The following is a 25,901-nucleotide window of genomic DNA, read 5'->3' as shown; positions in this document are numbered from 1 at the left end:
TCATTATAGTCAGCAAGCAGTGATTGGATTTGCGCTGCCGTATCGGCATCGGGGTCACTCCGCTGACGCCCTTCAAGGTCCGACAGTTGTGTCTCAAGGTGTTTCAGTCTTTGCCTTATAGATTTAAGAACACTTGAGTGTTTGGCCATTGCCACCCCTCTGATATACACCTTAAAAGTGTCCCATACTGTCTGAAAGCTATCAACAGACCCCAAATTTGTTTCAAAGAAGAAATCTATGTCCTCTGCCAGTTCTCCCCTAAATAAGTCATCCGATAGAGAATAAGGGGGAAACCGCCATATGAAGGGGGGCACTCTCTTCACCGGTATCGCAAGTACTAGAAGCAAAGGGGAGTGGTCCGAAAGTGTACGCGGCAATATCGCGCACTCCTTAATACAGTTCAGCAGTACCTGAGACGCCAGCCAGTAGTCTATTCTCGTGTGAACGTCGCGAAAGGCTGAGTAGTGTGTATAACCGCCCTTTGTGGGGTGCTTGTATCTCCAGATGTCAACAAGATCTAGTTTAATCAGTTCCGCTTGCATGTGTAGAGCCGCGGCGGCCGGTCGTCGGGCCGGCCCTGTCGATCTATCTAGGTCCGGATCAAACACAAAATTAAAATCTCCCCCCCACAGCATTCTTGAGCAAACACGGGTTCTGCAATGCGCTGCCAAAGCAACGTAAAACTCAGGGTTGTCATAGTTGGGCCCATAGACATTTACCACTATGAGGTCGTGTCCCTTGCCAATACACCTGGCTATTATGTAGCGGCCTTCCGGATCTGCTTCAAGCAAGGCTAATTTTAATTTAGATCTAGGATTGACCCAGGTGACTACCCCTCTGGAGTGTGTAGTGAATCCTGCCGCCACACTATTGCCCCCAAGCCCCTTAGCTGGTAGCATCTTACTATTGAGTGGGAGATGGGATTCTTGAAGAAGGGCGAGGTCGATGTGATGCCTGTATAGATAGTTTAGAACCTTCCTAAGCTTACGATAATCATTCAGCCCTCTCACATTCCACATCAATGCTCTCAGCGACTCAGAGTCACCTACTGTGGTCATTACGCTTGTGTCAGTCATCTCAGCAGTGAAATGCGATAGACATCAAACGGAGTTCTCTCGGCTCTGCGCACCATCCGCTGCAAAGCCATGACTGTCTTCGGTAGTATACAATAGGCAAAATCGGACAACACATTTCTTGGCATTACTTTCATCTCCCCCTCCCCAAAACCAAAACTCTCCCTTGAACTCACACCCCCCTCCCACAGCTGACCACCCCCAACCTGGCCAGACAGTCCCTTTCCACTCCCCCCCTCACCCCCCCTTCGCAATTACCTTTAACAGTCCCCAAAACAGCCCCTCTAGGGGCAACGTGAGCTAACAGCACAAGGGCAGAGGTTACCAGAAACAACAAATAGCCATATTTCAGCATTGTACTTCACAAAACCGCCCCTGCACCATTACCCATCTAGTGTCCATCAACATGAGTCAACATCTTTACTCCAGGAGACTTCAGCTGGTGTCTTCCCATTATCCCTATCCCCAATGCAGTATGTTTAATGTTCACCCAACACTCGTAATAGGGTACACTCTGTAGCTAAGTTCGCACACCAATGATCAACGTAGCATGCCTGTAGGGGAACAGAAATATAATGAAATGATCTCATCCAGTCCCGGCAGCACAGTCTTCGCGCTGGCACCCTAGAAGTCCATAATAGGTGCTGAATAGCTCTCAGGATTCATTGTAATCAGGACCTAGCATCTACCCAATACTTAACCCCAGTTGACAAGTAGTGAGAGAGCTGGAGCAGACGCAGCATCATTCATCCATGTGGGAGGCCTCTTCTTGGGCATCCTCGCAGCCCTTTGGACTTTTCCTCCGTTCTTTAGACCATTCCTTCAAGGATTTCTGGAGTTCCCTGGGGTCCGTGAAATAATGTGAGTGACCTTGTCTGTTAATCTGCAGCTTTGCCGGGTACAGCATCGCATAGTCCAGTCCTAGTTCACGGAGTTGCTTCTTGTATGGGGCAAAATGTCATCTTTCCTCTTGGACTTTTGCAGTAAAGTCAGGACATAGGGAAATGTCCATACCTTCGAACTGCAGTTTCCCCTTGTCCCTGGCCACTCGCAACGCTGTGTCTCTGTCCCTGTAGTTCAATAGTTTAGCTATTATCGGTCGCGGAGGTGCCCCCGGTCGCGGCCGGGGTCCCAGCGTGCGGTGGGCTCTTTCCACAATGAACATCGGCGAAAAGACGTCTTCTCCCAACAGAGTGATGAGGAGTTTCTCCACAAAAAGCTCAATTTTTCCAGTTTGCGTCGTCTCCGAAACTCCCGTAATACGGATGTTCGAGCGTCTCGAGCGGGCTTCCAAGTCCTCTGACTTGTCCTGGATGACCTGAAGCAGTCTACCAAACTGTTTGCGGTCTTTGTCCCATTCCGTTTGAGCTTCCTCCACTTCCGTGAGGCGCCTCTCCGACATGTCGAGGCGCTCCGAGTGTTTGTCCACCCGTTCGGACATACGGTACGTGAGGACATCGATTTTGGAGCATATTGAGGCCATGCTATCCTGTAGGCCCTTCTCCATGGACACCAGCATTTCTCTGATATCCGCACACAGTGAGCTCTCAGGGGCATTACCCCGTGGTGATGATTCACGGGCCTGGGCCTCCGGCCCCTTCGCCCGCCGTTGGTCGAAGGCAAGTTTAGTCTGGGTCTTGTCGCCCTTGCCCATGCTGAAAAAAACAGAATGTCTAGATTAAGCGACCACCACTGACTCACCGCGCCTGTATATGGACGACCTCGAAGAGGACACTACTGCCAGCTAACGCACGTCAGGCCACTTGCGCGGAATAACGCGCGCTCCACTCTCCGGCTCCCCACAGCTCGACGTCTAGTATATTGATGGACCTTAGGGCTAGGAGTCTCGAAGTATGCCACCTTCTACAACCCAATCACACTGATCAATGGGTCAATCTCAATATTTGTCGCGTGTTCTAGGGGCCCCACCCTCTGCAGCCGTGAACACTGTTTTTCTCCGAACCCCCTCGCCTGGTGTGGCAACACTCTCCGAAGCAATTGGGCTGAGCGTTCAAATACAGCTCTATCAGGTAGCCGTCAGTGACCGAAGGGCTCAGTGGGTCCTTGTACTCCACCGAGGCAGTTGAGTCAGTGTGCAGGCAGAGGACCCGTCACCTCACCGCAAAATGGCGCTGAAGGGGGGGAAGGGCAGGGCCTCAAGAAGCGATTGTGAACGCTTCCTTTCCACAGCCCCAAGGCCCTGCCTCTTGTCCACCCGGTAGCCTGTACTCTCGCCAGTCCTTCTGTGTCTGGGCTCAAACGAACCCCAGCCTTAATCGAGAGGAAGGGACGCTAGGACACGTGCTGTAGGGCACTCCTTCTGCGTCGGCAGCCACGCATGGGACAACCAGAGCACACAGTCATGCAGCAGAATTAAGGTTGTGGTCAGAGCGTGTGGGTGTAGGTCCTGGGCATTCCCCTTCGACGGTGTAGCTGTCCCGGGGAGCCGCCAGGCAGAGCAAGCCGCGTGGTCCCAGCTCTATATGCCGTCAAAGCTAGGCCCTCACCTGGTCTCCTTAGTTACCGTGTTGCACCGGCGAGTATGCCTCCAGTCTCACCCCGTACTGTAGCGGGTCTCCCCCTTAAGGCCTCCGATGTCCGATCCAGTCTGCAGTCTCTCCCCGGTGGTGGTGTTCCGGTAGGACCGGGGGCTTCCCCGCACCGCCGGCCGCACGCACAGCTACGCAAACCGGGCAACTCTCCAAGCGAGACCGGGGATTGCGGCCCAGTCCGCCGCGATGCGGCGCCGGCTCTAGTCTTCGTTTCCGACGGGCGTTGGCTACTGGGACACACTGCAAAGTCCGACGCTGGGCATTAGGGGGACAATGCCTCCGTCTGTCACCGTCTGACTCTGCAGAGAAAGGATAGTTATCAGGATCGTTGTGGGTAATGGTACGGAGCTCCTCGCTTAGGCGTCCGCCATCAACGCTGGCAAGCTCCGCCCCCTAATAATGCGTATTTCTCTAGCTAAGTGCCTCGCCAGTTCGGAGTGTAATGCCTGGGGTACTCAGGCGGCCCTTCTTGCCAGTTTACGGGAGGAGTTTGCAAGGAGAAGCACGCTTCCAGGTTGAGTTCGCCGCCTGGAGCATTTATCAGGCCACGCGCACCCTGTCTTCGCTCTTCCAGGTGCCGGGGGCAGAGCCAGGCCCTATTGAATGTGTGCTGCGCTTGTATAAAGGTAGGAGGCTGCTAAGTGGGCTGGAATGCCCTGTGCAGATTTCATGCCATTTGTAAACATGAGCCTCTTAACCTGCACATGGATCTCCTGCACCAGCGGCCACCTCGTACATTTTTAAGCAGCAGCCAAACGCCACTGACATCTGAAAAGGGTAAAGAGCATGATTGGCCAGGGCAGTGCTTCGGGCTGTTTTTTCCATACGAAAGTGCATTTTTCTATGAACACAAATCTCATAAATTGGGGTTTGTTTTGTGGGCCTGGTTGGAGTAGGGCAAAAGAAACCTCCTGAAGTGCAGGGCGGGCTGAGGCCAGGATTTGTGGCTAAAAAGGCAAGCACATTGATGTTTCCCTTTAATAAAAGCAATGCCCTGCAACGAGATTTGCTGCAGAGGTGGATGCGACATTTAGGTGATCTGCCACAGCAGGGGCCATATTTGTTGCCCTGGTGGCAATTAAGGCCCACCTTGTTGATGGCATCCTTACAGTCTGCCAATGTGTGCCCAAATGACACCAAGCGCCTGTGTAAAGCACCAACAGCGTTGAAATGAGAAAAACAGCCAATATTTTTTTTTATCATTCTCGAATGACAGGGTGATGGCTGGCCGCAGGTGGTTGGTAAATCTCTGAATTCTGTAATTATGTGCGTGTTGATATAATTCTTTTTTGCAGAAAGAACATATTTTGGGATGCTTAAAAACAAGAGCTAGCATTTCAAGTATTCTAATTAAAGGAGTAGATCTTATTGAAGAAACCTAATTGTATTTGCTTTGTTTAACAAGTTCAATTGTTGATTGAAATTAACAATTGAAATTAACAATTAAAAAGACATGAATAAATACACATATTTGATCATTGTTTGTCTGATTTTATTCCACAAAAAGTGGGAGCTTCAAATCCTGTATTTCGCAGACATTTTATGTTATTTTTAAATAGATAACATTGTTCTTATGAAGTAGGAGCATCCTTGAATGAAAGGTTGTTGTCTCCATTGGATTTCTTTTATCCCGAACAAGTTTCTAAGCGTGACAGTGGCTTTAGGCAATCACAATCAAAACAAAGGTGGATGGACTGGGGCTTTCTGAAGGTCCAGCACCCGATCCCCTACAGCTATGAGAACAAGGAGCGTACTATTCAAAACAAGGGTGGATGGACTGGGGCTTTCTGAAGGTCCAGCACCCGATCCCCTACAGCTATGAGAACAAGGAGCGTACTGTTCCTGGGTAGGTATCTAGTTTGGAGAGTGGTCAACAGAGGGGAGTGCTCCTTTTAAGAGCAAGGGCCCTCACACACCCTAAAAAGGCATTTTTCGAGTAGAATGTTTGACCCCATTGATGGATTTGCAAGACATTTTGCAAATCAGTAGCTCAATCAGCTAAGGTCCAGCCTGCTAATTCTCTTGCAGATCTGGGCTGGGTGAGTTAAGGAGAGGGTCAGAAAGAAGTGATTTTCCATTTTAGCTGCCATAGGAAATTTTGCTTGTACTTACAGCCCAACCCACTGACAGGATTTGCACCATACTTGGCTTCGGAGTAGAATTTTACTTAGAAATCGTGCTTTTGTTGGTTTTTATAATCTACTCAATAGTTTAAGATATATTCATTTTAAAACTGTGCCAGGAGGCTAGAAAAAGTTAAATTTTTCATATATTGCTGTTGTAAAGACGTATGTTAATCACATTTGAGTTTTTGTCAGTTGTGGTTACCTTTAAGATCCACCATTTTAAGTAGCATAACCCCTACCATTTTCTGAAGGGGCTTGATTAAGACATGTATACCCAAATTCACAGTCAGGGTTTCACCGAGGGAGCTAAATATACTTCCGGTCATTGACACAGTGACTCACCAAAGGTGTCATAGGCACATTCATACAGTCAGAGTCACATACAGGGACTTGTGTTCACCCACTACCACTCACTCAAATGCACACTAAGGAGCACACTGAGTGACTAAAACATGTTTACCATCATTGCCTCAGTGGCACACCAATAGTGTGAATAGCACAGTGACACGCTCCGAGTCACACACAGGGACATGCATTCACACACCGCCACTCACTAAAACACTGTGAAGGGCACACTGAGGGACCCGAACAGGCTCACCATCACTGACATAATCACACAGAGGTTCATCTGTTTGCCCACCACCACTAAGTCAGGCACATACTAAGGGGCATACTGAAGGACCTTAATATGCTCACTGTCATTGACACACCAATAAAATGTAAGGCACACTTTTGTAGTGCCACTCAGAACATGGAGAAGCAGAAGCTTTCATCATTCATAGCTGCGTAATTATATGTGAAATTAGGCCTAAGTACCGTAACTGGGGTTGGCGAAACAGTGGTGAAGGAATAAAAAACATTAAAATGGAGTTGCTTACACCTGATTTTAGCGAACAACTCAGCATGGAGCTCAGCCGGGGGCCAGGACCCCGGCTGAACTCCATGCTGAGTTGTGCATATAATTACGCATATTGTGAGACCGGCCACACTTTCACTGCCCGCCACTGACGCCAACACTATCGCCTTGCCTGTGGTCCCCTCTAGGCACCCAGCGCAGCCTCACTGAATGCTTTTAGCCCGCTACAAGGAGCCTTGACTTAAATGTTATGTCTGTCCTTTTTTACCCCCCACAGGTACAACTTGAGAGGAAACACCTCTTGCACATATAAGCACCGTAGCGTGTGCTTTACACACAGGGCACTGACAAACTCATACAAACCCCTGTAACACCCTACACATATAAGGTCCTGACGAAAGCCAGTAGAAGAAAAGGCCTGGCTGAAACTAGTGACCGCACAGGACGTCGGAGGCCATAAGCCTACCGTGCACGTCCGAAAGCCTTTGTTTTAATTGACTGCCTGGGGCCCACCATTAAAAGTCTTTGGGACACCCAGGACAGTATTTTAAACCTCACTCACAGCACCCTCACGAACCAAAAAACCCGCTCTGCAGTAATCTGGCGTCGAAGCACACCTGAGGTACACTCGGTACCTCAGGTGGGGCCCGATGATGAAGCATGCCACCAACTAGGTTGGTGGATGAGGGCCTTCATAAAACCTAATAGTTTTCCTCCACCCGCAGACATACAAACAATTTAAACCAGAGCTAGTTCTCATTGATTGCTAACATATAAACTGGGGAAACGGACTAGCCTCTCTAGTTCTCCTCTCTATTTTTGATTACAACATCTGTAAAAAAAAGTCATTCTAATGCATATGTCTAACTGCCGACTCCTTGGCATTGGAATACCCCCCCCCACTCCCTCCAGGTTGATCCTGAAATTTTTTTCAGTACTGCTCCCGCGCCCCAGCAGGTTGAATCAAGCGCCTCCACAAATGCCAAGAAGGGACACCAGAGCCATGTATATGTGCTACCCCTGTGCGCTGACGTCCGTTCCTTTCCGCATCTTCAGACGTAGATCGGGAGCTCTCTCCCTCAGGTTTTTGTCAAAATATTATCTCTGTATGTAAGGGATTATGTTCCCTCCAAAGACTTCAGGGTTTAAACCTTGTAAGGACTGTCACAAGCAGATGCGTTTGATAGATCCCCACCAGGTATGTCTTTGGTGCCTACGACCCCTGTACAACTCCAAGACTTGCGGGAACTGCACCAGGAATTAATCCTTAGGAGATTCAGGACTTTGAAGCCAAGCTCAGTAAATGCCAGCTGCCTCCTGTGAGGATACTTAAACGTGTTGTGGGATATGGTCAGTAGGATCTTGCAACCAGTCCCTGAAGAATACTGTGCCAAACTGGAGCACATCATCAGGACGCAGAGAAGTAGGTCATTCACTCCGGGCTGAAAACTGAGTGCTTGGGCAGGCAGTCGGTGCTTAGGCTCAGGTTACTAATGGACATGCCATTTGATGGCACTTGTCTCTTTAGAGATAAGGCAGACCCAGCCCTGGAGCGCTACATGGAAAGCATGGCTACAGCACGCTCCCCCGGCCCTCCTATGGCTGTGCAGCAATATCCCAGACAGTTCCCCCTTTTCGAGGCTTCAAAAGCAACAATGCCACAGCAACAACCAGTCCTTTTGAGGCTGGGGATCCACAACGTCAAGGCCTTCAGGGACATTAAACTGCTCAGCCCAAGCCTACCCCTTCTTCTGCCAGCACCAACCCACTTGAGCTTGCCCTTGGCACCACATGGCCACCCTCTAGTAGGCAGGATAAGGTATTTCCTCCTCAGGTGGCAGAGCATCACATTAAAAAAATGGGTGCTTCAAATAGCAGCAGGAGGTCGGGGCTCCTTTGGACAAAAGAGATCTAGAGAGGGTCCAAGCTCTGGAAATAGGGACTGGATGTTACCCCAGTTATTTCCGGATGCCAAAGACCAGACACCTTTGTCCTAATTTAGGCTATCGCACTCCTAATTTCTTCATGAAAACGTACACATTTAGGATGCTTACATGGGCCAAAATTATATTTTCGCTGGATCCAGAAGACTGGATGTAAGTGCTGGACCTGTAGGATGCCTAGTTTCACATTTGCATTCCTCAAGGTGTTCCCTGCAGTTCTGCTTTTTTAGTTCTCCGTGCTACCCTTCTGCCTCACCAGGGTGACCCAGGTAGTGATGGCAGTGGTTGCAGCACATGTTAGTGGCTTAAGGAGATCAGTTTTCTCTTATCTCGACAACCTTCAGATGACGGTAGACCTCTTAACATCTTTGGGGTTCTCGAGTTACATATCCAAGTCACACCTAACTCAGATTCTCCCTTTAATCAGAGCCCTCCTGGATACGGTAAACGTTCAGGCCTTCCCAAGGGAACAATGAGTCCAGGACATTCAGGCTGTTAACCCTATGTTTCAACCTCGTTCTCAGGTCTCAGTGAGTTTGGCTCTGAGACTTCTTGGCCTCCTGCTTGTTAACTATGCCAGATGGCACATGCGGTCTCTGCAGTGGAATTTGAAGTCTCAGTGGCCTCAGCACCAAGGGAACATGTCAGAGTTCATCCAGGTTATAGAGGAGACTGTAAAAGACCTGCAGTGATAGCTCAACCTCAACTGGACCAGTGGCAGACGCCTCGCCCTACCCCACCTGGAGGTGACATAGGCATCACCTTTGGTTGGGGAGGTTGTCTGGGAGATGTAGAGATCAGAGGACTCTAGTTTCTGACAGAGACTTGCCTTCACATCAACCTGTTGGAGTTGTGGGCCATTCACTTCGAGCTGTAGGCTTTCCTATAGTCCATCAAAGGGAGGCTGGTCTAGGTTCTCATGAACAGCACTACTGCTATGTGGTACTACAACAAAGAGGGCAGAGTTGGGTCGAGGGTCCTGTGCCTCTAGAACTGGCTTGGTCAACAGGGCTTCTGTTGTCATGAATCACCTGGCTGGATCTTTGAATGCCAGGGAAACTAACTCTGATGGTTATCCCTAGTGGATCATGGGGTGAAAACAAGCTCACTCTAACTGCCACAGCTGAGAATAGGCAGTGTCAATACTTGTGTTGGGGTTCGAAGAAGCCTCCTTCTAGGGGACTCATTTTGCTTGGAGAACAGGACTCTTGTATGCCTTCCCACTATTATTACTACTCAGGGTTCAGAACAAAATCAGGGACGACCAGGCCCATGTCATCTGAGCAGCTCTTAATCGGGCCAGGAGAATGTGGTACCCGGAACTTCTGGGCATGGCATCTGTCCTATAATCATGCTGGCGCTTTAGGAAGATCTTCACAGCAGCAAAGCAGGGTCCCACACCCAGGCCTAGGCAATCTTTACCTTCATGCACGGAGGTTGAGCAGTGACTGCTGGAAGCTTTCCATCTCCCTCCCAAAGTTTTGAATGCCATTCTAGCAGCCAGGCATTCTACAAAAGAAGTTTACGCTGGAATTGGTTTGTGGTCTGGGTTAATTCACGCCACACAGACCCATTAAAGGCAAAGTTGTCAGATGTGTGGCTTCTTATGCTGTCTTTAGCCCAGCAAGGAGTTGACATGGAGATTGTTAAAACTTGCTTGGTAGCCCTTTTTGTGTGTACTGGACCAACCATCCTTATTTAATTTACCTGTTGTAATGTGTTTTCTTAAAGGTCTGGTCCGTATGCTTTTACCCAAACCTTCTGTAATGCCCCAATGGACCTTAAATTGGTCCTCATTTTCCTGACATGTAGCCCATTTGAGCCGATTCACAGCAGTCCATTATGTATGACTTTCAAAATAGTCTTCCTTATAGCAATAACATAAGCTCATTGCATTAGTTCGTTACAAACTGTACGATCATCCACCATACATCACCTTTTACCAAGACAATATGATGTTGTGGACAAGGGGGCATTTTCGACGAATCTTAATACACCCTTTCATGATGGACAATCCATCCCCTTTCTGACATTCTTTGCTCCAACTCTCCACTCGAAAGAGGACAGAAATGTAAATTAAAAAAAAACGGTCCTGAAGTCGGACACATTTGCTTCTTGAGTAAGTTTTGGACTACTCTGTCTTGTTACCATTGAGTGTCAAGAGCTAGAAGAGAGTTATTAGTAATTGAATTTAGTGTCCAATAGTACTTTGCTCCATGGTTGCCATGGGAACAAGTTCTCCACCATGTCTCCTTGCAAAGAAACAAATGGTAGTAGTATTTCTTCCTCTGAGAGTACTGGCTCTCTTGTTCCTACAAGGAGAAGCTTCTCAACATCCTCCAGACTTTCGCAGCGTACCTACGGAAGCAGAGGTGGCCATGGGAGCTGTAGAGCATAGTTTTTCCTCACCAAAGAGAAGTCCCACTCATTGGTGATTTTTTTCCTGAAACTGAAATACACCTCTTGAGATGGTGCCATGGAGGGTCTAGGAACCACAGGTTGATCCTTAAACGTCTTGGCCTCGGTTTTTGCTGGGCAAGTTCTTCCTTCCGAAGCTTTTCTTCGACTTCTGGATGATACCCTAGAAGGAGGCTCCAGCTGGGAGCTTGAAACAAAATGATGACTTCATCTTTTAAGACTGGAAGGCATTCGTCAGTTGGAAGAGAAGTATCCTTAACTGTACTGCACTCTTATTTGGCCGTTAGCATGCCAATATTTTACTTCTGAACATGGTTAGATGACAATCGGACTATGTTCTCCACATCAAAAGGTTAGATAGCTTTCTTTGGAACTCTGGCATAAAATCTGAAGATTCCACTCACAAGTACCAACACAAGGACCTACCAGACTCTGTCCTCAACAGCCTATTAGGCATAAATGTATAATATTCCTAGCATAGCCTAGGAGGAACCTGCCAAACCTGTACCACAGGTGCAGTCTGTAGCTGGCCAAAATGGCATTGGCTTGCCCAAATGATACATTTTGTTCCATATATTTAATGGCACTTAACCTGAATGTCCACGTGGGAGGACAATACCTTGCCCTTCATGCAACAACCATCCCCACCAGAAACTGTGCTGTCTTTGGGAGCTGGATATTATTTGTCCAGAAATATTGAGACTGCTAGCTCTATGTACTTCCTTCGTCCAGATCTGAGCCAACTTGAGGGCCTGGGGCTCAATGCCCAGGAAAGGCCTTGGGGGAGTTGTTAAGGTCTGCAGAACATAAAGTCCCTAATTTTCCAGCCTGGGCACATGCACCTGACTACACAGCACTTCAACAGCCTTAGTCATAATAGTTGATAGCACGTGCTTGAAAATTGAGAGTGAGCACTGCAATAATCCTGCATTGCAACAAAGTGATTGTACTTGTTTTTTGTTTTTTAATCATCCTACAGTTTCCTCTTCAAGAGCGAGGGGCTCCACTACTTTTTCAACCGAGCAATGACTCGGAAATGTGACATTCCCTTCACTTCTGGATTTAAAGGAGGTAGGGTGAGCACCTAGGGATCACAGTGTTGAGAGTCCTGAGGAAAGCCGGGGTATTAATTTTGCTGGCTGAAAGATGTCAACGCGTATGCAGAGTGGAGGGGCTGGCGTCTCATTATAAGCTCCCCAACCCAGCATCCACATTTTTCGTTTTAAATCTTGACAGGGTACCCAACATTAAAATTATGACAAGGACTCCCTGATACCAGTTTTATATGACTTACTCTGCACATTTTTCTCACCTGTGATCTTACACTGTATGTTGTATTGTCCCCCTCCCTAATGCTCCACCTCCAGCGTTTGGTTTGCGCAGAGGTGTGTTAGCAGCCCTATGATGAAGCATGACACAGCTTGCTGTGTGTGAGGGCAGTTCTACTAATTTGGTGCATTTCCCCTTCACTAATCCACCTTCAAGTAGCGTTATTATCCCTCTTCTATTTGTGAGATAAAACTACTGAGCGGGAGGTCGAAGAGGGATCTTTATCCTCTCACCCCTCATTTTCTTGTGTGTTTTTGTGTGCAAGTGCTGCCTTGCCTCCACTATCAGCCCCGAGACAGCGCTGCCTCCCCACCCCCACCAAAGTACAACCTCACGTGGGTCAGGATATTTGTCTACAAGAGCATCCCTCATCTCTGGAGTCCCACCTGGTGGGATTTGGGACCAGCAGCTGGATTACACTTGGTAGTGCTGGTAAAGACAAATCTGGTGCTGCTCCTTAATCCTAGGAGAAGCCCCCAGCGTCAGTATGTGCTTCACTGGAGGCTGAGAGCGAGGAACGGAGCCCCAAACCTTCAACATGGAAGACTGACTCAGAAGTGAAGAATGAATACATCATTGAGGCAAACGCTACATTTGGATCCATTGGGAGGTAGGATTGGTTTACCAAGTCAAGATACAAAGTGGATATGTATCTCACAGAGTATACCTTCCCAGATACGGTTGACCGCCAGAAAATAATTTGAAGAACATAAAGACCTAAAGAGATGGACGATCTGAATTTGCAGTGGTGGGAGTTGCACGGTCCTAGGTTTGGTGCTTCCCAGGCATTGAAGTGACCTCTCAACAAGACTGCTGCACCTGTGTAAACTGAAAATGAGCTTGACAAGAGTCAGGCACTATACTTCTTTCTGTGCTTGAAAGGGGGTGGGGGGGTGGGGACACTCCTGGTGGACGAATTATCTACAAAAACAATGAGGGGATCAGGATTTCAGCACTTTCTGTTGAGCAAGATTCTTTAAGAATAGGGGTGGTATGCACTCCAAATTTTAAAAGTTCATTCCGATACAATCATCCTTCTGCGTTTTGCGTGCAATCCAGGTTTGTGCTTGCCCTAATGCACTGAATCAACATCATTGCAGTGGGGAACGCAAAACCTACGCTCCACACCCGGATGCACAGCGTAATTGGATACTAGATCCCACCATTTTTTAGTCCATATTTCTCTTAACTCGAGTTTAGTCCATATTTTAACTATAATTGTTCGTTTTCTCTTTGTCAAATCCACATCATTCACATTTTGCATTTTAGGAAGCTTCAAGTATTTCGGTGTGCCCATCCAGACCTTCACTGAAATATGATCCAAATACAACCAATAGTTTCAAGCAGCATTTCTTTATTGAAAGCCCAATGCATTTCGGGCTGTGTCACCAGCCCTTCGTCAGGGGTCACTGTAAATTAATCAATCAAGGAAAACCCATCAGTGATTTATACAGTTAATCACATTAATGCACGAAATTTTCAGTTCAGTAGTTTCTTTTTTAAAATATTATTCATCAAATAATCAAGTGAAAAAAAAATATATATATATAATGAATATTTTTTTCACTTGAATACTTGAAGCTTCCTAAAATGCAAAATGTGAATGATGTGGATTTGACAAAGAGAAAACGAACAATTATAGTTAAAATATGGACTAAACTCGAGTTAAGAGAAATATGGACTAAAAAATGGTGGGATCTAGTATCCAATTACGCTGTGCATCCGGGTGTGGAGCGTAGGTTTTGCGTTCCCCACTGCAATGAGCAAGATTCTTTGTCACATACCAGGTGATCACCGCTCTGAGCTACCCCTTACAGTGCTGTGTCCTACTTGTGGAGAAGTCATCATCTGAGCCCAACCAGAAGCAGAGACTGCAAGAGTCAGTTGGCTGACTTACTGTTTACAGCACAGGGCCACAAAAGCTCAAGGAGCTTGCCCAGCAAGTTGGTAGCTGAGATCCCTGCATCGTCCACCCTCGCCCTATACAGCCTAAGAAACCAGGACCAAACGCTCAAAAGTTGCACCCGAGTATGCTGAACCTGGGAGAGTCGGAGGAGTGCAGACTGCATGCCCAGAAGGAGGCATCACCAAAAGAAGGAAACAACTAACCAGAGAGAACTTTGTGGGTTGTCAAACTCTGTGGTCAGAATCACCTCACCAGACTCATGGACTGAGGAGTAGCCCAGGAAGGCCCCCGTTGACTGCACAACATCTTCAGGATCCTTCATCAAGGACCACTCCATTCAAGTTAATAACAAGAAACCACTGACACTGAAACTAGACAGAAGACTACCCGTTTCTTCAGATTTCTTTGGGCCCCTTGACTGGCTCCCTCCCAGAGTTGGTTGCCCAAACTAACTGCATTCCATCTAAACCAAGTTTTTCTTGAAAAAAGTTTGTCAAATTTGTAGTACTTGCAAATGCTTGTTCACATTTAAGCAAAAAACCTTGATTTATTGTTCCCTGTAAAATCTATATCTCTGAAACCCTCCCGTTTATCTTTTTCATTTTGATGTCCACAAATTCCTAAAAATACCTATTTTTTGTAAATAGGTGCCGGATTTTTGGAGTTGCGTTTCTTTCTTCTTCATTTGCTTTGGTGCTGTTTACATGCTTTACATTTGTTCCTCTGTGCACTGCACAGAGCAAAAGCTACCCAGAAATTAGCTACGATTTGACAAATGAAACCTGACTGGTCATAAAGGGGTTGGTAGGGTATTACACGGTCGAGGTCACACCATATAATACATCCTGTTTCCCCACAGTGTTGAGGCTCAGATAAACCAAAGGTGTCAAGCTTCTATCCAGCATAGTGGTCGCTGCCACCAACCGACCACAAAGTTGACCTCAAACACTCATGGGAATTCGGCAATCAAGGTGTCGATACCGGACTCTCTAAAAGCCGGTCAAGTCATCTGCATCATAAAAAAAAACCTACGCTGAATCCTGCCTCTCTAGACCTATATCAAATATCCCACTCCTAGCTACAGTTCTGGAGAAATGTGTACAGCTTCAACTGAGCCAACACATCACCAACTTCAACCTACTAGAGAAATTCCAATCCGGGTTCAGGCCTGGGCACAACACTGAAACCACCATTCTCCATATCATGGATGATGCTCTCCAAGCACTTGACCAAGGAAAAACCTGTCTCCTAATTCTTTTGGATCTATCCTCGGCTTTCGATATGGTCAACAACGAGAAACTTCTCGAACGCCTCAAACTCAGTAGGGGACTGGATGGCTCAGTGCTCGAAATGTTTAGATCCTTCCTCCAGAACCGATCCCAGAGATTCTTAATCAACGGTAATCGTTCCGCTGCCTCTCCGATTAAGATTGGAGGCCCTCAAGGATCAACCCTGTCCCCTAACCTCTTCAATCTTTACCTCGAACGGCTAGCATAAGTACTACGCTTTGCCAATGGGCGTCGTCATGTATGCCGACGACACCCAGATCTACATCAAAAACTATTCTCCGGAGGAGATTTTTTTTCCATGAATGAGGACTTCAAGTTGACTGTCCAATGGCTCACCTCCAACCAGCTCAAACTAAATGCACAAAAAACAGAATACCTTCTAATCTCCCAACCCAAAATCAACCCGGACATTCGAGAATGGACTAAGTCGATCACAGCCTCAAACTGCCCACCAACCATTGTGGACTCTGCCAAATAGCCCTGGACAGCAGCTTGAATATGCGTGACAACATCAACTCTATGGCCAAAACACCCAGGTTTCACCTGAGCTATCTAAGAAAACTAAAATCTTTCCTTGCCATGCCCAACCTAAAAATGGCAGTCCAGGCACTAGTTATCTACAGACTCGAATATGGATGCTCTACCCTTTCTGGCCTACCCAAGATCTCCCTGGCCCCCTTAAAATCCTCCCTCACCGCTGCCGCCAGACTCCTAACAGGTGCTAAAAAGTGAAACCACATCTGAAAGCTCTAAACTGGCTTCCTCTTGAAGCCAGAATTCAACTTAAACTGGCATGTATCACTTACAAGGCTCTATGCACTAAATCCCCTGCATTTCTCACCCAGAAACTCGTGGTATCCGGAAGAGCCAGAAACTCCCAGTACTCCAGAGACCTCTTGCTCCAGCCACTGCGCTTTCGAAAGGAAAAAACAATGGGGCTGCACCAAAAATATGGAACTCATTCCCGCCCACCATTAGAAGAATTCCATCTCAGGCACGTTTTAAAAAGGAAGCCAAAACCTTCCTAATGAGAAAATTCCTCTCCTAATTCTTGCATTGCACTCACCTCAGCGACAATGTTTTTATTCTATTGCTACTACACCTTGGACTGACAAGATGCTATCCACCCAGCACCTCTGGGTACTCCACCTTTATACTCTTGGACCTTCGTTCATGTAAAATGTTTGTACTTGTTTTTGTCCCAAATGTGCCACCCCCCTTCCCAAGTCTTATTTGCAGACAACCTGTTAACCCTGTAAAGCGCTCCGATACTCAACGGGTCAAGTCCGCGCTCTATGAAACACAAATAAATCGTTTTTTCTTTTCAAGAGTGCTACAGCTTCATGGCAACTAGGCGACAGAGGAACTACTACTCTACGTATGTGTATTGGGGTCCGGATAGACTCTGCCCAGTCAGTCGCTGTTGTTGGACCACCACATCTCCAGTAATACAGGATGAGGGAGAGACACCCTTGGGTATTTGCGCGCTCTATAAATTGTTAAAATAAATAAGATGGGCAAGAAGCACGTCTCATCATTTTAGGTATGCAGTCTGGGGCAATTCCCTATAGTTTCTGAAACTGACCTGGATCAGGTCAGATGAGCAGGAGGGACCCTTCTTCCCTTCACTAGAAAATGTATATATATGAATTTCAAGACATCGCTGATATGTGGCCAAGTCCACCAAGAGTGTTGATGCTCAATCATGGGGGCGAACCCTCGTACATTTCAATTCAAATTTTGGCAAATGAAAAAGCAGGTGGGAATTCAGGATTGTGCATGTATACAAGCATTTAATATGCAGCATGGATGGTCTGTGTTGCATAGCAAATGCTTGTGTACATGCACAATCCTGAGTGCCCACCAGTTTTTTGGTTTGCCAACATTTAAACTGAAATGTATATAAAACTGGTACAATCACAAGACAAATAGATGTGTACCGATGGAGCAAGAGATTAAAGACATCTAAAATCCAAATACTATTCTCACAATCAAGCACACGCCAAACAAAGAAGCAGAGCAAGTTACTCATAGCACATTAGTTTCACATGGTTGCGAATGAGACATTTGGCTTACGTGTGCATTTCCATGATCATTTGAGGTATCGGCTGCTGATCCTGTAGCCATTTGTGTACTTCACTTTCTAAAGAGACTGCAGTTTTTACAAACTAAGCAGCCAGGGTTGAGGGGGCTGTAGCGCAGCGACAGGTTTTTTCACACACAAATGTTTTCACTAATTAATATTTAATTATATGTTCCTCTAGTAAGAAGCTTTTTCTGTAAGAACCAAGTCACTATTTTTCTCCATATGCAGGCCTTTGATGACAAGATGTATATATCACCCTTCAGATCGTAGTCTAGGTCTCTTGAGAGGTTTGTGCCTCGAACCCTGATACGGCTCAACTACTCACTGTTCACCCACAAATCTGAGGGTTCATGTACCTGGGTTCCCTATTAACAGGAGGATAATAAAGTGCTGCACGGCATGCAGAGATCAGACTCCTTAGTTGAATATGGATGAAGATTTGGATAATGCAACTTGAAATGTTAACGCAACTTCACATGTATCTACATTAGAATGGAACACGCTCTAAATGTTACTATCTGTTTTTTCAAATGCATAGTTGTTTTTCAAACCACTTGGCGATTTTCAACAAATTTATGAAAAAATATTGTACTGTCTAGCGCAGTGGTGGAGCTAAACCGACCATCTGCCCCTGTCCAGTAATCTCTTTGAAGAACGAGTTACTTACCTTCGGTAACGATGTATCTGTTAGAGAAATAGTCTAGCCGCAGATTCCTTAACTTAGAATATCCCCGAGCGCCAGACTGGATCGGGGAAACTTTCCGCAGCAGCACATCTGCGCGCCGGGGGTGGTGTCGCACCGCTCCGCCCTGAGGTCGCCCACGGACGTGACATCAGCAGAGCCATATATGCCCCTCCCGGGGCGCTGACGTCAGTTTTCGCCGGAGAAACTTTTCCGCGCAACAACGCAGAGCCACCACCAAAAAACTGTTAGAATATGGGAACAGTGTGCGAAAATGACGAAAAAGGGAAAGACATGGAAATGGTGAAAAACAGCACCATAAAGGACAGTGCCAGGAACTGTATATTTAAAACTAGTAAAGGGAAAGAGCAGAGCACCGCTCTGAGAAGCAACCCAGCAAAAGTGAAGGACAACCACCCTTGGAGGTAAATGAAGATGTAAACAATATCATGGCAGACGACAGAAAGTCGGCAACCCTAATGTAGAACCGTGATGGACAACAAGTCCGGAACACAGGAGCTAGGACAATTGACCACAAGACGTCACCAGAAAGAGATGTTGTATCCCCAATAAGAGACCTATAAAATGTGACAGAGCCAATAGACTTCAAACCAATGGATCGCAGGGGTGGTAAGAGACCACAAGGCGATAGAAAAGGGGAGAACGGGGGTGGGAAAAAACATGAATAGATCCCACACTATACAACCCAGGGCGTAGGGTTGGAAGGATACAGGACACATGAGCATACCGTCCAATCACGAGAATGGGCGGAGTAGAGCAATGAAAGCAGAATGAAGCATTCTGTGTCGGAGTGAAGTGAAATGTCACCCTGCAGAAGGATCAAGTCACCCGGAGGGAGGAGAGTGTAGAAAGCCCAACCTGAAAAGGTCCTCGCAGAACGGGGAGGACGGGCGGGCGTTAAGGAATCTGCGGCCAGACTACGTCTCTACCAGATACATCGTTACCGAAGGTAAATCTTGTACCAGCCAAATACGTTGGACAGTATTGGCAGGATGCCGATCCATGTTTAAAAAGTGCCAGTGGTAAAAGAAACAGAAGATATGCCTTTGGAGAGCCACTCCATTACCAGGCATGTGAAAGAGCTTATGGCAACCAGCAGAAGCACCCAAAACAGGAGTACAGTAAAAATGATAGCCAAGTGGAAGACTGGACGAAACAGAAGCATACCGTGTGGATGGTCGAACTACACGAAGTATAACAAGAACCCTTCTGTAGGGTTACATGAGCAGCCCTGATGCGAGAGATGGCATAACCAGCAGGCAACTTGCAAAAAAGGGGCACCAGGCAAGCTGGACACCCACTAAGGAGCTTGTAGGCGAGAAGGCTGAGTCAATGACTACGGACACCGGAAGAAGAAACGTTGACAGCACGATTTTGCTGTGTAACAGCACAGAGCAGATATAGAGGCAAAAGAAAGACGCTCAAAAATGAAGCATCACACAAGATAACTAAGGTACGCGAAAAGTACCAACAGTCATGAGGTAGCAGAACCTATGTCCAGACCAGTAAATTACAGCAGCCCCTCGCCCGGGAGGAGTAACATACCCCGGCAAGAGAGAGGAGGAGGAGACATTCAGGACCAACCGAATGTTCCAGGGGTCCAAAAAGCAAGTGGCCTAAAGAGAACACTCCCCTCGAGAGTGGTGACAGCAGGAAACCAAGCTGAAGTGTTGAAAACACCTGTGTGGAAAGTAGCAGGGAATGTGTAAACTCCTGTTGGGAAAGTGCCCAGACAACGAAGGCACAAGGCAATGTACACTGTAGAGGTACAGTGCGAAGCCGCAACCTAAGACAAACAAAGTAAGGGCTGAAGCACGAAAAACTGTTACACGAACCCTTAAAGGGGAGGGAAGAACCAGCACCATACCAGTGGAAGAAACAACACAAACACCTTATGATAGCAATTATACCAGGGTGCATTTCCAGGTTACGCCAACACTTAGAAACGTGCCACACAATGGTTGTATCCTGGCGTAAAATGAGGACGGCGTCGGATGTGAGTACAGTGCCTGAACAGAACAGAACAAGGGCCCTACGGATAATGACTGGCAAACAAAGAGCAGCCATCATGGGCAAGAGAATCACAGCGAAGCTGAACCCCCCCCGATCGTGAATACAGGAAAGGCAGAAGCCATACGGTATGGACCCCACACCTTGGCGTAGAGGGACTACCGACAACTAGTCAACTGCACTGAAAGTGCCATAAGCGATGCCAACGTCGGGATCGCAGAACAGCAGAAAACGAGGCCCACAGCAAGATTGTGGCGAAAAACTCCATAGGATCGTGCTAAGGCAGCCACCCAATAAGCTGTAAATACAACACATAGGGTAAGTGTAAACCACTGCGAGGGGAGTCCTCTTGGGCAAAGCAAACATTCAGAGGGCTGAAAGGAAAGACAGAACCAGCCGTCCAGGTGCACGGAAAGAATACTGAGATGGCGGAACCACCACCTACACTATCCGGGTGCTACCCAGAGAACCAGGACATATATGAAATCAAACTAACACGGGGACATCGCCTACGCAGAATAAAAGAATACTCACAAGGCAAAAAGGCGTGCCGCAAGAGTCCCGGTAGCCCAGACTTGAGGCGGGAGACGGCTGAATCTGCGTGGCTATCAAAAAGGTCCATGCCATTAAAACGCAGATCCCTAAGAGCATCCCGAACATTATTCGGGCAATGACTGTCGCGCAGCCAAGCATGGCGGCGCAAAGCAACAGACCGAGCAAGAGCTCTTCCCACTGGGTCAGTGGTGTCAAGAGAAGAGCGGAAGGAAAATTGTGTCATTCCCCTGCCATCATGCAGAAGGCGGATTAATTCTACCCGCGGGCCTTCTGGAATTGAAAGAAGAAGAGCCTCGACCAAGTCCTAAAGGGTAGAGGATGCGCGTGTGAACACGCAAGCTATATTCAATGCATGGATGCCAGCACTGGCAGAGGCGAAAAGCTGGCGACCACACGCGTTCAACCACCTAGACTCCCTGGTGGGAGGTAACAGCGGTAAGGCAGAGGAAGACTAAGTCAAAAGCCGCCTGAACAAGTAGGCCCTGAGCTCTAGGGTGAAGTGATAGATCATCCGGGGTAGAGCGGTGTTGACTAGCTATGAGCCGATCCACAGGGTCACCAGAGGAAGGCCTAGCCCATGTGCCCAGCAGGATGTCAAATAAAGATGCCCCAAGGGGCAGCAAAGGCTCACCCTCAACTGGCTGCATGTGGAGAAGATCTAACAATGGAACAGTAGGCAGGGAAACCACAGGGGGCTGAAAACTAAGAATAGCTGCCGCCCTGTTAAATCATCCGTGCATAAGCAGCACTGGCCTCAGTTGCCATCAGGGGAGGTGATAATAAACCATTGTTATTAGACGGTTGGAGTCTAACCCGTCCACTAGATAGCAAAAGTGGAGGAACCTGAGGCTGATCTGGAGGCCACGCCACACAAGGTACCTGCACCATGGACCAATACGACCTCAGATCTGATGAGTCCAGAGGAGCTTCAACCTCCTGCATAAGAGGAGTCATGGACGCCAGCACCGGCGTCGACAGATGCAGTAAGGGAGTCGCATCGACTTCCGAGGAGTCAGGTGGGACACCAACCTCATGAAATAGAAGAGGCGTGGACATCGGCATCAACCAACGTAGAGTCGGAGTCGCCTGGACATCGACGACCTCCAAAGGGGACTCGGCCTGGGCACCATCTGACATCGACCCCACTGCAACATGTAGGGAACAGGGTGTAGACTCCGACGTCGACGCAGGAAGCCGCTCAGGGCTATGCGGAGACTGAAGGGGCGGGCAAGACGGGCGACTGAACTAAACATAGAAAACCGTATGAGGACCCTTCACCAACAGCCGAGTAAAGGGTCAGTGACATGGTGAATCTCTAAATCCCATTAACAAACATTAAAGAAAAGGAGAAGATTCTTAAAAATGAAGGAAAAGCTCAGACTATGTGAATAACCTGAACATAGCTGGTATACTCTTCTCAGGCTGCTGAAGCACTATTCCAGGAATATGTCAAGCCCATCTATCTACCCTACATAGAAAATACCCTCAATTTTGATTGCCACTGTAAAAACGTTCAGCAAAATAAGGAAATCATAGGGGCAGGGGTCTTAAGATCTTCTCATCCGTGACCATCCATCTCGGAATTACTTTAACAGTTACAGAACATCTTGATACAACGACGGAAAGGCATGACTTCCATTTCAACTGGTGCTAAATGAGATAGAACACATTGTGGACTGCCTCCCCTTGCTAGACTCCTCTGCTGACGCGGTTAATTATGCTTGTATTTGAGCGAACCTAGAGAGGCGTGCTGCATATATGTTATTCCTCATCACATTTGGGACTGTGAGAGATCAACTCAACAGTTGTATTTTTTTTACAGATTGCATGTCTGTATTTCTTCTTCCTAATGTTATAGCTCACTCCCCATGGGGAAACCACACTGCCATTACAGAAAAGGAACAGAAAGAGGTTTGTGACACTACTCTTTGCAGTTCTCCTGGGGTCAGTGCCACTGCATAACACTAACAAAAGTTCCTCATCTGAATTTAACATTTAAGCCTTGTGGGTTTCCCTAGGAGTTTCTGCATTTTACTTCAACTTGGCACACTAGACTAGAGTCATCCAAGCAAACGTTTACCTTCTGATGTTGCTCATGCTCAAAATATTTATATATATTTATATATATATACATATATATACATATATATATATATATATATATATATATATATATATATATATATATATATAGCTTCAGCCAAGATAAGCGGTTACTAGGGCAATATATATAAAATCTTGGTACATGAGTTGCCACAACATTCCCATAGCTTCTTTTTAAAAACATGTTTGGGTCAAAATGTCCCTTTACTTGTAAAAACCCAAAATTAACCTGCTTCCTTCTGCCATGAAATCACTAACCGCATTTTAAAAAGTCAGAATCATTTTAAGGTCACTGAGGGTAAAGATGGTAATTTCTCTAAACATTCATATCTCAACTGGCAATTTCATGACAATCACCCAGTCATTTTACCTCTGGCACACACTACATGCTGTATAGATGGGCGGAGAGGTTCGTATTTTCCAGTGCAGGACTGCACTTTTTCTCCACCTCAGGGCCGGCGCTAGGCATGGGCAGCGTGGGCAGCTGCCCAGGGCCTCGCACTCAGCCCACCAGCATGGGGCCACGCACTGGTGATGTGTCCTGTTGGTTCCCTAGTGATTCATTTCAAAGAAAGGGGTCACCTTTCTTTGAAATGGAGGGGGGCCCCCCTCCCCGGGCCTCTCAGGGACAGTATCTGTATACATAAGGGAGAGAGACGCTCCCTTCAATTGAAAGGAGACCCATTCACAGACACTGTGGGAGGCCCACTGTCCATCATTTTGGCGCCCCCATAGTTTTAACTTTCAGCCCACAAGCAATTCTCACACCTATCGGACTGAAGGTGTGAGAAAGTCTTGTGCGCTCAAAGTTAAAACTGTGGGGGGCGACAAAATGATGGACAATAGGCCTCCCACAGTGTCTGTGAATGGGTCTCCTTGCAAGGGGCCACTTATCCACATTAGAGGGGCCTCGCACATTCCCTTTTAGCCCAGGGCCTCGCAAATCCTAGAACCGGCCCTGCTCCACCTTCACTTGCCATATTCAAATATCAATCGCAGGTTCCATAAAAGGCGCACATTGTATTCTTTGGGTTTGAACATCATGGGCCCGGGGTAGAACAGGTGTGTGCACCATTTTCAGCAGCCCCGGGGCACTGCTGTATTACAGAATGGACCCTTTTTTATAGAGTTTTTTTATATAGCGCGAACTAGACCCGAACCGAATCAGGCATCAGAGCGCTTTACATAGCACAAGTTAAGTTTTTTGTTTTTTTACATGAGGACACACACTTTCATTTTAAGGCACGGTGAGATTAAGTGATTTGCCCAGAATCACAGGAGTTTTTTTTTTGCTTCCGTGCACACGCCATATTATTGCCAGAGGCGAAGAGGCGCTTGGGAGACACGCCGTGAGGGCTCGCCTCTGAAGGCTACTCTCTGAAAGGGTAAACGGGGTCCTATGGAGCTTCCTAGGCATCCCACTGAAGGCGGTTGCAGTCACTCACTGCACCCACTTGCATTGGGATTTTTGTTTCCCCTTTAAATTGCAGGCAGCTGCTGCCAGCAGAATGAAACAAGGTGCAGCTGCATCACACAGCCACTTCACCATTTACTAACGTTCTGCCCACAAGATAGGCACAAAACCTCAGCTGCTCTGGTTGCAGCAAGTTTATTGTAATAAGGTGCTCTGTCCCCGTTTGCACTCAGTCACACGAATAAAGCAGAGTTGAAGCGCAAACTGCGACACTGCTCTCATTGCAGAATACGGGACCAAGTACACCATATGTACAGGCCATGCTTAAGTTTGGGCCGATTTTGGTTTCCCCCTCAACCGTGTCTGTGTACTTATTGCTACTGGGTTCAGTGAACAAATGGACGGGGGCATTTTGAGAAATAGGGAAATGGTACACCAGTCCCAGGTATTTTATGTACTCGTCACTCCTATAGAGTGTGTGTGTGAAAACACTGCAGTCTATTTCCACCAATAAAGTACATTAATGTGAAAATTAAATAACTAAGTTATGATCAAGAATGAACTCAAACATGCCACTGTAGGGCCAAATGATGTAGAGGCTTTCGTATATCACAAGATAACGTCTGTCGCAAGAACATTAACAAAACAAATCGATACTGATAAGCATTTATAGAAGTATTATATTCTTCCATTATATACTGAATCCACTTAAAGGTTGAATTTGCAAGTTTGGAGCATGGTCGTTTTATTGTCTATTTGGGTGTAGCTTTGTCTATACGCTTACCTATGTAACTCAGCAAGACAGGGAGGAATATTAAGCCATGGGTAGCTCCGAGTAGCACAATTGCTAGATACATTCTGAAGTAGAACACCTGGAAAATCTGAGATTTGGAGAAGGCCAACACCACGATGCCTCCAAATTTCGTCAGAGTAATGCCGCTGAAGACCTTGTAGAAAGGAATGCAATGAAAAAAAGATTTCAGGATGAATAAGAATTCTACAGAAAATCTTTTGCTAGACAAACCTTTTTGAAGCTATGTTTTAAATTAAAAAATAAGCCATTCCCCAAATTTAATTTTTGCTGAAAGCACGTACAGCTAAAAAGGAATATTCATAGCGATAGAAAGAGATGGGGAGCATCTATTAAATGCCATGAGATTTTGGAGCACTGCACTGAATTTATACACTATACATTCAAAAGCAACAGAAAGCCTTAAGCAGCACAAGCATCAGTCAATTACGGGGCTACACGCTGGGTCAGGTCAAGTGATATTAACAGAAGCAGTCAGAGTTGTAAGTATTCTCAATGATGAACAGATGGCAGAAAGCTATAAGCAATATTACCTCCTCGTCTGACCTCCCTGTCGCAGTCCATACACCTGTGAGCGTCCGCTCCTTCTCACAGCCTTAAACAAGCAAAACCAAAAAACACGCATACAGCTCCCATTCCTTCCTTCTAGGCCACATAAAACCCCTGACCTCATATACTGAAATTCTGTTGCATTGTTCTGCAGGTGCGTCGTCAAGTAGGATCGTTG

General features: G+C 46.9%; 1 protein-coding gene across 1 annotated transcript in view; it reads right to left on the bottom strand.

Moving 5' to 3' along the window:
• NPC1 (NPC intracellular cholesterol transporter 1) overlaps window positions 1-25,901 on the bottom strand; it is a 310,606-nt gene that overhangs the window by 12,739 nt on the left and 271,966 nt on the right. The window contains exon 24 of the mRNA XM_078687419.1: window positions 25,148-25,310. Within this exon, the coding sequence (XP_078543545.1) occupies window positions 25,148-25,310 (163 nt within the window). The remainder of the gene's footprint in view (window positions 1-25,147; window positions 25,311-25,901) is intronic.

This window comes from Lissotriton helveticus, chromosome 4_1 (genome assembly GCF_964261635.1).
Source record: "Lissotriton helveticus chromosome 4_1, aLisHel1.1, whole genome shotgun sequence".
NCBI lineage: Eukaryota > Metazoa > Chordata > Amphibia > Caudata > Salamandridae > Lissotriton > Lissotriton helveticus.
Note: the sequence above shows the minus strand (reverse complement) of the source record. Positions and strands in the feature narration are given on the sequence as shown.